The sequence below is a fragment of the Phascolarctos cinereus genome, unplaced genomic scaffold, assembly GCF_003287225.1.
Source record: "Phascolarctos cinereus isolate Bilbo 61053 unplaced genomic scaffold, phaCin_HiC Scaffold_4;HRSCAF=312, whole genome shotgun sequence".
NCBI classification, from domain to species: domain Eukaryota; kingdom Metazoa; phylum Chordata; class Mammalia; order Diprotodontia; family Phascolarctidae; genus Phascolarctos; species Phascolarctos cinereus.
In genome coordinates this window covers 156,580,081-156,592,868 of record NW_027555847.1, presented here as the reverse complement: position 1 = coordinate 156,592,868, position 12,788 = coordinate 156,580,081, and the positions used below count along the sequence as shown (strand labels likewise).

The window sequence follows — 12,788 nt, the reverse complement described above, 5'->3', positions numbered from 1 at the left end:
TTTCCATCTCAGCTCTGGCTAAAGGTCCATTGGCCAAGATTATTTTCATTTCAATATTCATTTTTAAACTTTTGGGAGTAATAACATACCCCCCTCCCCTCCTTGGGAAGCCATATGATCCTCAGTTCTGTCATGACAGAAACAAACGTACTTCTTGGTAGCAAGAAGCTGCAGGGAGGGATTGAAGTCTCTTTTACTTATACCCTTGGCCCTAACCACATCATTCCTTTGGCAAAACACAGACTCAGTCTCCAAATGCCACAAACTGGCTTAGAAAGGGAAGAAATGGAGTAGGAAGGTGAAGACTTCAAGGAATTGTAGTGTAGTGGTTAAGACTGTACAAAACGAATTCCAGGAATTCCTAGTCCCTGGGCAGACATATCTAACATCTCTCTATTGGGCTCTCTTATCTCTGCCCCAAATCCCACACACAAACCACCAGTCTCACCTTTTCCTCTGAACACTGGTACATTTCCAAAGCTTCTTCTACCAGAATGGGATCAAAGCCCTTTTCACAGAGCTGTCCGTGTGCAAACAAATAGTCAAGAACCTAAGAAAAGCAACAAAGAGTCAATTCTCTGCTTTGAGCAGGTCCTGAGGTTCCACAGTCATTTCAGTATGGTCCTCATAGAAACAATTAAATCCAGTCTTGAGTTCCCCTACTCTCTTATTTCCCAAAAGTATGAGGAAGAAGTAGGGAGTATGAGAACTCAATGAATACATATATCTAACCAACATGAATCCAAAGACTAGCGGGAAGCAGTTGTAATCAGAGAATCTAGCCCTGCTCAACCTCAACTGGAAACCTGAACCAGCCAATTATATCATTTGCCATCTTAACTCCCTATAGGAATAATAATGTTTCCCCCAATCCAATGTATCTTGCTTGTGAGGCTGGAAGTAGATAGGTACCAGCAACTCCTATCTTTTTTTTTTTTTAACAGTTTTCTCTCTACTAGTCCTCTCCTACCTATTTTTTTCCCAAGCACTAGATTCTGGAGTCAGACCTATTATGAACTTCTAGGGATAAAGACCTAGTTACCACAACCAATCAAAGTCTTCTACCAGGAACTAGCCTGCAGAAGACACTGCTACTAAACTAATGTCTTTTCCCAGTACTGCTACTGTCAGTTAAAGGAGTGTGGAAGTAGAGCAATGACTGGAACAATAGATCTAACTCACAGGGAAAGTTGCTTGGATTCAGGTGCTCTTCCTCATGTCCTGCCACCAATATCCTCAGACTCCCACTTGGAAATGATGGTGGGAGTTTTAAAAAAGAGAGAAAGAGAGAAACCACTTTCAAATAACTAGCGAGTCTGTGGAACTGAGGGTGGGGTGAAGAATCTGCCTATTTCAGGTTGTAGTTCCTGAACTCAGAGTAGTGACTGATGAGGAAGATGTCAGTCAGTTAACAAGGACCCTGCACTCCAAATGTACGTGGAGTTTAAAATACAATCTATAAGTCTAATCATACCCACTTTCCTTCTCTAGCCTCTCACCTGCTCTATATTTTCTCCTTTCTTCTTCATGGCTTTCAAGACACAATCATAGGAGTAGCCCATGTTGACCACTGTCTCCACACATTGCCGCTCCCTGGGGGACAGTGCTTGCAGGTCCAAATAGGATGATGTACTTGAACCCTGGGGACAGCTGGGGGTGTTGGGCACTTGCGATGTCCTGACACTGTGAGGCATGACCTGGTTGTGGAGAAACATGCAGAGTTATGCTAGAGTGGGGTCCTAGGCAACACAAACAACACTCTGGACAAAGAGAAAAGACATAAGAAAGAAGACCACGCCTAGGCAAACTGTTTCCCTTCTTACCCTTACCCCACAGTCCATAACCAAGCATATAGTTACTGAAGTGCCTGCTCAGGGGAAAGGGCCAACCTACACAGTAAACAAAAGAAGGAAGTTGAGATAAAAACTTGAGGCTGAAGTGGAAAAAATTTGTTTCAGACTGAACTATCTTGTTCTATCCTCCCAGAGACTCTAAATGAGACAAAGTAATAGGTAAGAATTCGTAGGATCATAGTATTTATAGCTAAAAGGGACCCTAGGGTAGACTTTCCCAAAATGCAGATTTTTTAAAAAATTCTGTTAAGAGTCAACTGGTTCCTATGTTCAAGCCAACTAACACTATTTTCACTTGGCATTGATTTTATGACCAGCATTACTATCAAAATGACTAAGTGTTTGCTTCCTGGCATCCAAATGCTTTACAAATTTCAGTCTGCTAAGGATCTACAGTTTTAGGGGAAAAGTCTGAGGCCCCAAAGTGACTCAGCACACAGAGTAAGTTAACTGGAACAGGATCTATAATGACTGAGAATTGAAAAGGACCTCAGTGGCTATCTAGTCCAACTCATACAAGAAAGGAATCCCCCACCATGACATACCCAACAAGGGGTTATGGAGTCTCAGCTTAAAGACCTCCAAGGAAAGGGAACCCAGCACTTGTCTACACACCACATTCCACTTTTATACATCTCCTCTGCTAACAAGTTTTTATCATGTTTTTCCTGACATTGAGCTTAAATTTGCCTCTTTGAAGCTCCCCCCACTGCTCCTAATTCTACTCTCTGAGGCTAAGGAAAACAAATCTAGTCTACAAATCTACACTACAACCCTTCAAATACTTGAAGACAACTACTGTGTCTTTCCCCTCCCCAAATCTTCTTTTCTATAGGCTAAAACTCTCCAGTTCCTTTTCTAGGGCAAAAGAAATGTCAACATTTTGGCTAAATTCCCACTTGCTCTTAAAACCTCTGATCCAATTTGTACAAGTACAACTCCAGCTGAGGCTGAGAAAAATCTTTCTCAGGATCAAGATTCCCAGTCATACACACAGAGACACAAAGGACTGTTAGCTCAGAACCTGTGCTAAATCCTAGAAAGACTGACCTGGTCCACAACAAGCTGAGCAATGAAACTAGGCCCAGGGGTGGGGAATCTGCAGCCTTTGAGGCCACATGTGGCCCTCTAGATCCTCAAGTGTGGTCCTTTGACTGAATCCAAACTTCACAGAACAAATCCCCTTAATAAAAGGATCTGTTCTATAAAACTTGGGACTCAGTCAAAAGGCTGCACCCAAAGACCTAGAAGGCCACATGTGGCCTCATGGCTGTAAGTTCCCCACCCCTGGACTAGGGAAATGAGTAGAGTTCAATGTGACAGGAGCTGTAATATGAACCCTTAAGGCTCTGGTTCTGTCTACCGCTCCCTGGCAGGACCTAAAGGTCCCCCAAAACAGCCAATATTCTCTACCCTATCACCATTTGGTCTGTTCATGATTTTCACATATACAAACATTCCCCACCTGCTCCTTCCTCTGCATCTGGGATGGGAAATAATAATTCCAGCTTACATTTATACAATGCTTTATGGTTTGCAAAATGCGTTACATACTCCAATTGATCAGAGAGGAGACCTGGTTACTGAGATACCAATCAGCATTACTTTCAGCCACACTTGTACCTTCTTAAAAGTATCATTCCTGAGACAACCTAATGTCTAACTTAAAAATACAAGCCCCTCTGGAAGAGTTTAAGAGCCTTTTAAAAGGATCTACTTACACTAACATACTTCCTACCTAAATGGCACTTTTTTTTTGGCCACCCTGACACAAACAAATATAGAGACACACATATCAGTTTGGATTTTTATTCACTTCTTCAGGCTAACTCAGTAAATGCCTTCAAGGCATCAAAATGTCTTCCTCTTACCAATGTAACTACAGATATACCTCAAAATACTATAAAGTTGGTTTAACCTTATTACCCAGTAGGAAAAAAATTCCAGTATCATTATCATAGGCATTCCTGTGAAGGGGATCACAGACTACAGATAATTTGCACATACCACCTGAGCCACCACTATAAGGAAAAAACAATTTCTCAAAAGATATTGGAAAAGGAGAAGAGAAGGCTCTACATAAACTGTTCCTTTTCTTCCTGAATCACAAAGACTCAGTGCTGAGATCATAAAACTTTTTGAGGTCAACCTAAGTTTATTCTTTGGCAGCTGAACCTACGACGACTGATGACTTCATGTCTCATAGGCATCCAAAACTCATGACCAAAAGAGAACCCATTATCTTTTTCCTCATATTCACCCTTCTTCCAACTTTCTCTGTTTCTCTCTAGGGCACTACCATCTTCCCAAGCACTCAGGTGCAACCTTCAAATTCCTATCACATCTAATCAGCTACAAAATCTTGTCATTTTTACCTCCCCAATTATGTTTCTCATCTATTCCCTTCTCAAACTCTACTATCTCTAGTTCAAGCCTTCTTGACTGGAATACTTAAGTTTTCCTGCTTCAAGTCCCTCACTGTTCTAATTCATCTTCCACACATCTGCCAAAGAGATTTTCCTAAAGCACAATCAATCCACAGGCAGTTTATTAAGCACCTACTTCTTGCCAGGCATTGTGCTAAGTCCTAGGGATACCTAGACAAAAGTGAAAGCCCCTGCAGGCATTATATTCATTCTGTCAAGAGAAAGAACGTGTAAATATATTATACAAAATATATACAAAATGAACATAATTCTGAAAGAGAGACCACTAGAAGCTGAATGTTTCAGAAAAGTCTTCTTGGAAAAGAGGGCACTTGAATTTTGAAGAAAAACAGGGATTCCAAGGTGACAAGGTAGAGTATTCTAGGCATGAGAAACATCCAGTGCAAAGGCACAGAGACAAGAGTTGGAGTGTTACAGCTGAGACACAAGTGGAGGGGATGAAGGTAGAAGAACCCTAAAAAGACAGAAAAGGACGAGGCTGTAAAGAGCTTTAAATACCAAACAGAAGTTTATGTTTGATCCTAGAGGAGATAACAAGCCAATGGAGTTTATTGGTGGGAATAACATGGTCAGACTAGCACTTCAGGAAAATCACTTTGGTGGGTGTGTGGACAGATTGGAGAAAGACTTGATACAGGAAAACCAATTAGATGGCCAACAAAATACTCCAAGCAAGAAGTGATGAGGGCCTGAAATAATGACAGTGGTGGTGTCCTGACAGTAATATGGAAATTCAGGAAAAGAGTGGGTTTGGGGGAAATCTAATGAGTTTTGTTATGAACATATGGTCCAGGACATCTAGTTTGAAAGGTCCAACAGGCCTTTGGATACAGGACTAGAGACTGAAATACTGGGGTCTGATATGTTGTTGTGGTGGTGGTAGTGGTGGTGGTGGTGGTTCAGTCCTATCAGTTATGTCCAACTCTCCATGATCCCATTTGGGATTTTCTTGACAGAAACACTGTCATTTCCTTCTCCAGATCATTTTACAGTTGAGGGAAACCAAGGCAAACAGGATTAAGTGACTTGCCCAGGGTTATACAGCTAGTAGGTGTCTGAGGCTGGATTTGAATTCAGGAAGAGTCTTCTTCAAGTGACAGAGTGTAGAGAAAAGAGATGACAGCCCAGGACGGAGCCTTAAAGTACACCCAAAGTTAGGGAGCAGGCATGGATGAAGATCTAACAACAGACTGAGAAGGAGCAGTCAGATAAGTAGCAGGAAAACCAAGAGATCACTGTCACAGAAATGTAAAAGGAGAGTTTCCAGGTCAATAGTGTCAAATGTGGCAGAGAGGTCAAAAAGAACATTGAGAGGACATCAGACTGGATAATTAATAGATGACTGGAAACTTGGAGCAATTTCAACTGAGATGCTATTATAAGCCAGAGTACAGGGCAGGTGAGAAAACAGCAAAAGAAGTGAAGGCACTCAGTGTAGACAGTTTTTTCAAGGACTCTGGCTGAGAAAGAGGAGGAAAGACATAAGATAGCAAGTGGAGGCAGTAGGTATACTAAGACTGTATAGGAATAGAGGAAACAACTTGGGCATGTTTATAGGTAGCAGCAAAGGCTCTAGCAGAAATGGAAAGAATGAGGATCAGAAAGAGATGAAAAATGATGGCGGAATCTGCTAATATATAGGATGGGATGAGGGATCAACTTTGGCAATAAGGTTTCAACTCTCCATCAGCAACTGAAGTGAAGGGCATAGTGAGAGGTTGTGGAAGAAGCAAAGAGAGGGAACCTGGCAAATGACCAGCTCCTCTACTCAAGAAATTCCATTGGCTCCTTATTATCTCTAGGATCAAGTATAAACTACTCTGTGTGTCCTTTAAAGACCTTTACATATATTTCTAGTTCAAAATTGAGAACATCCACTTCTATTAATGTCAAGATTTCTGAATGTTAATATTTTCCCTCTTGATAGCCCACGGCAAAGGCAGCCGCACACAAAGAGGCTTCTCAGAAGATAGCCAAACTCAATCTAGTCAGAGATCCACAAGTGAATAAATCATGCCTGAGAACATCAAGACAGGAAATGAGCTGAAGAAATGGTCAAAGGTGATAGAAAAATTGGAAATGTATGAAAAAGGAAAAAAATAAAAAAGTAATACATTGAAAAGCAAAGTATTGTCTTCATACAAAGGAACATACTGGGAGTCAGAAAGGCAGGCACTTGCAAATAGCTTCAACCTAGGAAAGAGGCCTAGATTAGGCTAGTGCTCATGGCTAGCACAAAGCTGTAAATGGAAGTAACCCCAAATGCGCTCATTCTCACAATCAATCTCAACAAAACCATTCCCCATCTTGATGTCATCCCCACATGCTCAAAACTAATTCCTACAATCCTTTATTTTCACAGGAAAGGTGAAAGTGGGTCAGAAAAGTGTTCATCTGGTAATCTTTTTGGGGCCCTGGCTTAAAACCAACCAAAATATCTTACCGTCAGCACTGTACTTGGAGGTGATGACTCTTCTGTACACACTGACAAAACAGACAAGGAAGGCAGCTGGGATGAGGGGGAGAGTGCTGGTGTTTCCTTGCCACTGTCCAAATTTAAAGCTGAGAGTCCCACCCCAAGGTATCCATTGAGTTCACCAGCATTGTTCTGGGAGCAGGGCTTTAAGGAATTCAAGAAAGTGCCATTACGGAGGCAGGTGGTGCTGTGAAAAGTGCTTGCAAGTTTTGCTGTCTTCTGCTCACTGTCATCTGAGTCAAGTTTGGGGAAGGACAGAGACTTGATATTGCTCACAGCAGTGACAGGAGGGAGGGACACTTTGGAAGACAGTGACATCTTTTCACAATTACCTAACTGTGGTAAAGTGATAAAGCCATTGGGTTTGTGAAGGGGCTTGAAATCCAATGCAGCCCTTTCTAGGGATGCCAAGACTTCCTGGTCCTGCAACACAGACCCAGACCCTCCTTTGGGTAAGTTATTGTCTAAGATCTGGGCCACAATAGGTCCAGTTGTACCAACGAGAATGTTTCTCAGTTCTTCTTTCTCATCAATAGTTTTTAATTCCATGTTATCAAATGGGTCCTCTTCACATTCAAAGTCAGCAGGGTTGAAGTCTGCCATCGTATGGGGTGGGCTGAGAACCTTCTGTTTTATGGCACTGCTGCTAACACGGGTTGGGGTGAGAATATTGTTGTGCTGTAAGCTGGCAAGGATGGGGTTGATGGGAGGTGGCATTGTGGTCGGGCAGTGTGTCTTTGAGAAACCCATTTTGCTGTCACCCTCTGGGCCACTCTTGGAATTCACTTTGGATTCTGTTTCTTCAGCCTTCCGCTCAGCTTCCCATTGAGCTTCCTGGATTTTCTTAATGTCTTCTGCCCACTCGATTGTTTTTTTTTCCAAGGAAAAGTCATACTGCAAAACATATAACAAAAAAAGAGAAAGACATTAAGCATGTGAATATCATTCTTTCATACTTCAGACAGTTTGTTCTTTAAAGAGTTAAAATATATATATTTTTCTGAAAACAGATCACTTAAGTGAGAGCTTTGATACCAACACTCCCCTCATCCAGTCTTTCCTTTAATACAGTATGATACACCTGGACTGGTGATGTAAAAGCAAGGTTAGTTTGTTTTTTATATACTAGCGGATTACAACATCAAATCCTTTTAAATCACCTGACCAAACCAATTCTGCTTCTGTACTCCTTCCAGAAAATTTTACTATAAGGAAATCACAAGAACTCACTACCATTATTATTGTATACCACTAAATTGGTCTCACTCACCCAAAACACTATGCCTGCTCACAATACTTCCCCTGAATGGAATGTATTCTATATTTCTTTATCTGTCCTTTGAGGCCTGGATCAGGTATAACACCTATTTTCATAAATAAGGCCTTCCAAACTACTCAAACTCAGTTATAATCACTTCCTTTGAACTTAATGTCTGATTCACTTATTTGGCAATGCAGCTTTATACTGTTATTTACTTTTCTGTATACATAAACCAGAGAGGGGCAGTGCAAAGAGTGTTAAGGACCAGTGTCTGAATCCTTAACTCTGCTACTTCCTACATGTTTATCTTTGGGCAAGTCACTTAAACTTCCTGTAAAATAAAGGACCTCCTGAGTCTCTTTTAGTTCTAAGTTCACAATTTATAAGTCTTATCCCTCCTACTACTAGATTTTAAGATCCTCAAGAGCACAGACCATAGTTTGTTTCTTTATATCCCTAACATCTTACAAATAATACGTGCTCAACAAAATATTGTCTACTGATGATGCTAATCAGCCTACTATTAAAAAATATGGATCTATCTTAAAAAAATTCATGCGTACAGATCAGAATTTACAAAACAAACTTGAGGGTAATTATTCACATCACAAATGGATTCAACTTACAAATGATTTTTCAGGAAAACATCTATTATGTAAGAGGTTTCTCCTGAATAATATATAATAAAAGTCAATAATCTCCTGGATAAATCACCAACACTATGCAAATGACTGTGTATGCTACTGATTTGTCCAAGGTTAGAAGTAAAAAAGGAAAGAGAAAGAAGATAATATATCCTAAGGAAAAGAAAAGAGATTAAGGGATGATTGACTGAAAGATCAGAACGAAGAACTAGAGTAATAGATAACTCAATTGGTTCCTATGCCTAGCATACAAAATATCATCCTGACTCTCCCAGATCTAAAGGGATAATTATTTTCAAACTGACTCTTCACCCATTTTTAGGAGAAAATAACCTCCCAGCTCAGTTTCTTAAAGTGGATAGCCTATACACAGAAAAGTGACCTCAGAAAAATCTATGCTTAGGGAAAGACTCAGGTCACAGAAAGATCTAAAAATAATGAAAATATCTGAAATCAGATATGTGTGCAATCAGATATATATGCAACAGATATATGTCACATATATTTAAACTAGAATAGAAATATGGCACCCTCAAATTTTCAAAAGTCCAAAGGCAATGAATTCTTATTAGCAAGTTTGTAGCACCTCCCCAAAAATGTAAATACCCAAAGTGTCTTGCTATGCATCAGAAGCACAATAATCTTTTCCTTTTAATGAAGGGACGTAAAAATAGTCTATCATACTACTACAACTCAGATGAGGAGGAAATCAAAGATGGTGATTTGATTTCTACTTCTCCATCTCCCACAAACCCAAAACAGTAACAAAACTATTTATGTACACAAGATAGGAAACACTACTTTTCTCCTGAAAACAAATGAATACTAACAAAAAGTCATGGAGAAAATTAGAGTGGAAAACCAGGTAACTTTCAAGTTTCAGGCTATAGCCATCTGAGGGCAGGCTCTGTGTCTATTTTAATGGTTTGTTTTGTCTTTTCATATAGGAAGATAACATTACTGACCCATAATCATCAAGGGACATGGTTCTGAGGTGATTTCCCTTTAGTGAGGATGGGTTGCACTGCTGCTTCCCTCTTGTTCCAGGCAGAGTAAGCTTACTGTCTGTAGCCAAAAAACAGAGTAAAGCTAACTGGTATATACATGAATTGAATAGTCATGTCCTCATTAGCACCATGGTTTAATCCCAAAAGTAAACCCCCCTTTTTTTTTTTAGTAAAATGAAGAAAGCACTGCATCATGCACCTAAGTACTTAACTAAGTACCTCAACTACTATGTGAAGACTGAAAAACCACTGGATCAGCCTTGTAATTTTCTCAAGTCAAATTAGTTAACAAAAATAACTAATTTTATGGTTGTGTTTAGCATAAACATTTTCAGCTACTGCTAATAAAGTGGCTATACAACTCTAAGGACAATTTACCTTGTATATATAAAATATTTATGTATATGTTGTCTTCTCCAACAGAATATAAGCTCCTTGAGGGCAGAGACTGTTTTTTGACTGTAACCCCAACTCCTAGCACAGTCCCTAGTATATAGAGTAGGTAACAAAAGATTGCTGATTGACTGACAAAGGGAATTTTCATTTTCATCTATAATCTATAAAATAATGCACAAAGGAGATGTTAATGGCCCATCACTGAGGAAATTTTACAAAATAAATCTCCTTCCCTTTCTGACTCTGAAAACCTGTACCTCAAAGAAGAGGAACCAAAGGGAAATGAGAACTGCTATCTGAGTGAGAGTCATTGCTCAACTCTCCCAATGAGGCTGTTTACTATTTAGACTTTATTTGGGAATAATGAAATGAAATAATTTACAGAAAAGCATCATGGTACCCAGACTAACAAATGAATCTACTTTATAATCAAGTTGTTGCTTCCAAAACAAATCAAGCTTGCACATGCACAATCAGACACAAACACCTTGAGAGGGGAAAGCATTTAAGTTAGGTCAACATAGGTATTTAACCTTTTTAAGTAGCAGTTTATAAAACAGCCAAAAGCCAGCTAGAATAGCTAATAGGAATATAGATTTAGGACTAGAAGGGGCCTTAGAGGGCATTTATTTAACCTCCATCTCTGCCTCATTTTTCGTATATGGAAATTTTGATCCAGAGATGAGGAAGTGACTTGTTCAAGATCACATAGGTGTTTTGTAGCAGAGCCAGGATTTGATGCAGATAAAAGGATTGCAGACCTATAACTAGAAGAGATCTCAGAGGCTATCTAGTCCAACTCCCTCATTTTACAAAGAAGGAAACAAGGTCTATGAAGTTAATTTGCCTAAAGTTACCCAGGAAGTAAACATCAGATATGAGAATCGAACGCAGAAACTTGGACTTCAGTGCCAGTACTCTTTTGTATCATGCTATGCTGTTCAGACTCAATATCCAACATTCTTTCTTGTTATTTGAAATTAACATTTTTATATTTTTACAATATCCTGAGCTTCAATGGCCAGGGGGCTGAGAAATTTGTTTGCCACCTTCAACCACAAGAAGTACAATTAAGTCTATCTTAGGCATCCTGTCTACATCACAACATCTTGACCATGTAATACAAAAAAGCAGGTCTGAAGTAAACACCCCAGAATGTCATTACTGTTTTATCTTATCCATTGGAAAAATTGTTTGTTTGTTTTTTTTTACTTAACTGCCAAATTTTGTATTAGGATATGGTTAATTTGAACTCTTAGTTTAAATACCTAGAATTGAGCCCAACTGTTTTCCACATCAACTTCCCCCAAGTGGCACTGTATGCTCCACTAAGGTCAGTCTATCTCCTAACCTCTGGCATAGCCACAATTCTCATTCTCGCCTGTGTGCCTTTTTATTTTAAAATGCTGTTCTTCCCTCCCCCTATCTAAATTCTCACTATCTTTCAAGATTAAGACTTGAACTTAGATCTCTGACTACAGATGCAGTTATCTATCCATTATATAATGGTGCCCTCTAGAGTACTATATGCACATAAACAATGATAATGACAGAAACATCAAAGCTTTTTTTTTAAATTAAATAATAGGAAAAGCATTGGCCTACAAGTTAGAAGATCAGAGTTCTAGTCCTAATTCTGTTACTGAGTACCTATATGACCTTAGGCAAATAACTTAATGTACCAATTAATTTTTTCATAAATATCTTCCCTATGGAATTTGAAGCCTGAGACTAATCATAGGCACATAATTTCTCAATGGAATGACTAGCTCAGAATTTTGAATTCTAGGCTTTACAGAATAAAAAATAATTTACATTTATAAAACCCATAAAGATTACAAATACATTTTCATGTGTGAGCTTCATAACTACCCTAAGAGAGAAGCTGCATAAGTACTCTTAGAGTGGGAAATTATTTGCTTGAGGTCACGTAATTTACTCAGTGGTAAAGTTAGGAATATATTTTATTATTATGCACACTTGGATAAAGACAAGGAACACTGAAACTGAAAGAGGTGAGAGGAATATGACCTTCCACATTAACCATGGGATCCAGTATATACTTTTTAAAACTTGGAGCAATTACAAAGAATTTAACTGAAAGCTAGAAAGCACTTAAATAAGATAATATGAAAATGGCTGAGGTCTCTAGATCAAATTTTCCCATTCTGCCATATAATGTTAAAATTTTCAAATCTTGAAACCCAGCAAAATGTTACCAAGAAGAAATACTTACTTGTATTTCCCTGACAGCTTGTAAACAATCAGGCAAGGAGAATCCAATAGGCAAACCAACTTTAGCTGGTGTTCTGAATTTGTCTCCTATCTTAAATGGGACATCATCAAGGTAACTGAAAGTTCCTAAAATGAAGAACAAAAATTAATTCATTTCTTCTGCCATAGTTCAATATCCGTTCATTAAAAACAAACTAACTCATGCTATTCAAAGATTATTTGTTAGAAGAAGCTAAGGTTTAAAAGGTCTACCTACCATTAATCTCAATATATCTCCTTGACTAACTGCTCTTTCAGTTCCTAAAGTTTAAGAAAAGCAGGAGCCAAAGCTATTTTCAAAATCCCAAAATAAATCCATATCTAATCAGAGGGAGGCAGGAGGTGGGTCTCATCTTAAACTGGTGCTGGACTCCCAAAAGAAAATCCCCTCAAGGGTTATATCATTCTAGTTAACATGAAGTTTATATAA

At 39.0% G+C, this 12,788-nt stretch overlaps 1 protein-coding gene across 3 annotated transcripts in view; it reads right to left on the bottom strand.

The window, feature by feature from the left end:
* UBAP1 (ubiquitin associated protein 1) overlaps window positions 1-12,788 on the bottom strand; it is an 82,070-nt gene that overhangs the window by 8,740 nt on the left and 60,542 nt on the right. For all 3 annotated transcript variants that reach the window (XM_020966991.2, XM_020966990.2, XM_020966992.2), the window contains exons 3-6: window positions 12,321-12,445; window positions 6,744-7,670; window positions 1,500-1,697; window positions 449-550 (exon numbers count right to left, since the gene is read on the bottom strand). In XM_020966991.2, the coding sequence (XP_020822650.1) occupies window positions 449-550; window positions 1,500-1,697; window positions 6,744-7,670; window positions 12,321-12,445 (1,352 nt within the window). The remainder of the gene's footprint in view (window positions 1-448; window positions 551-1,499; window positions 1,698-6,743; window positions 7,671-12,320; window positions 12,446-12,788) is intronic.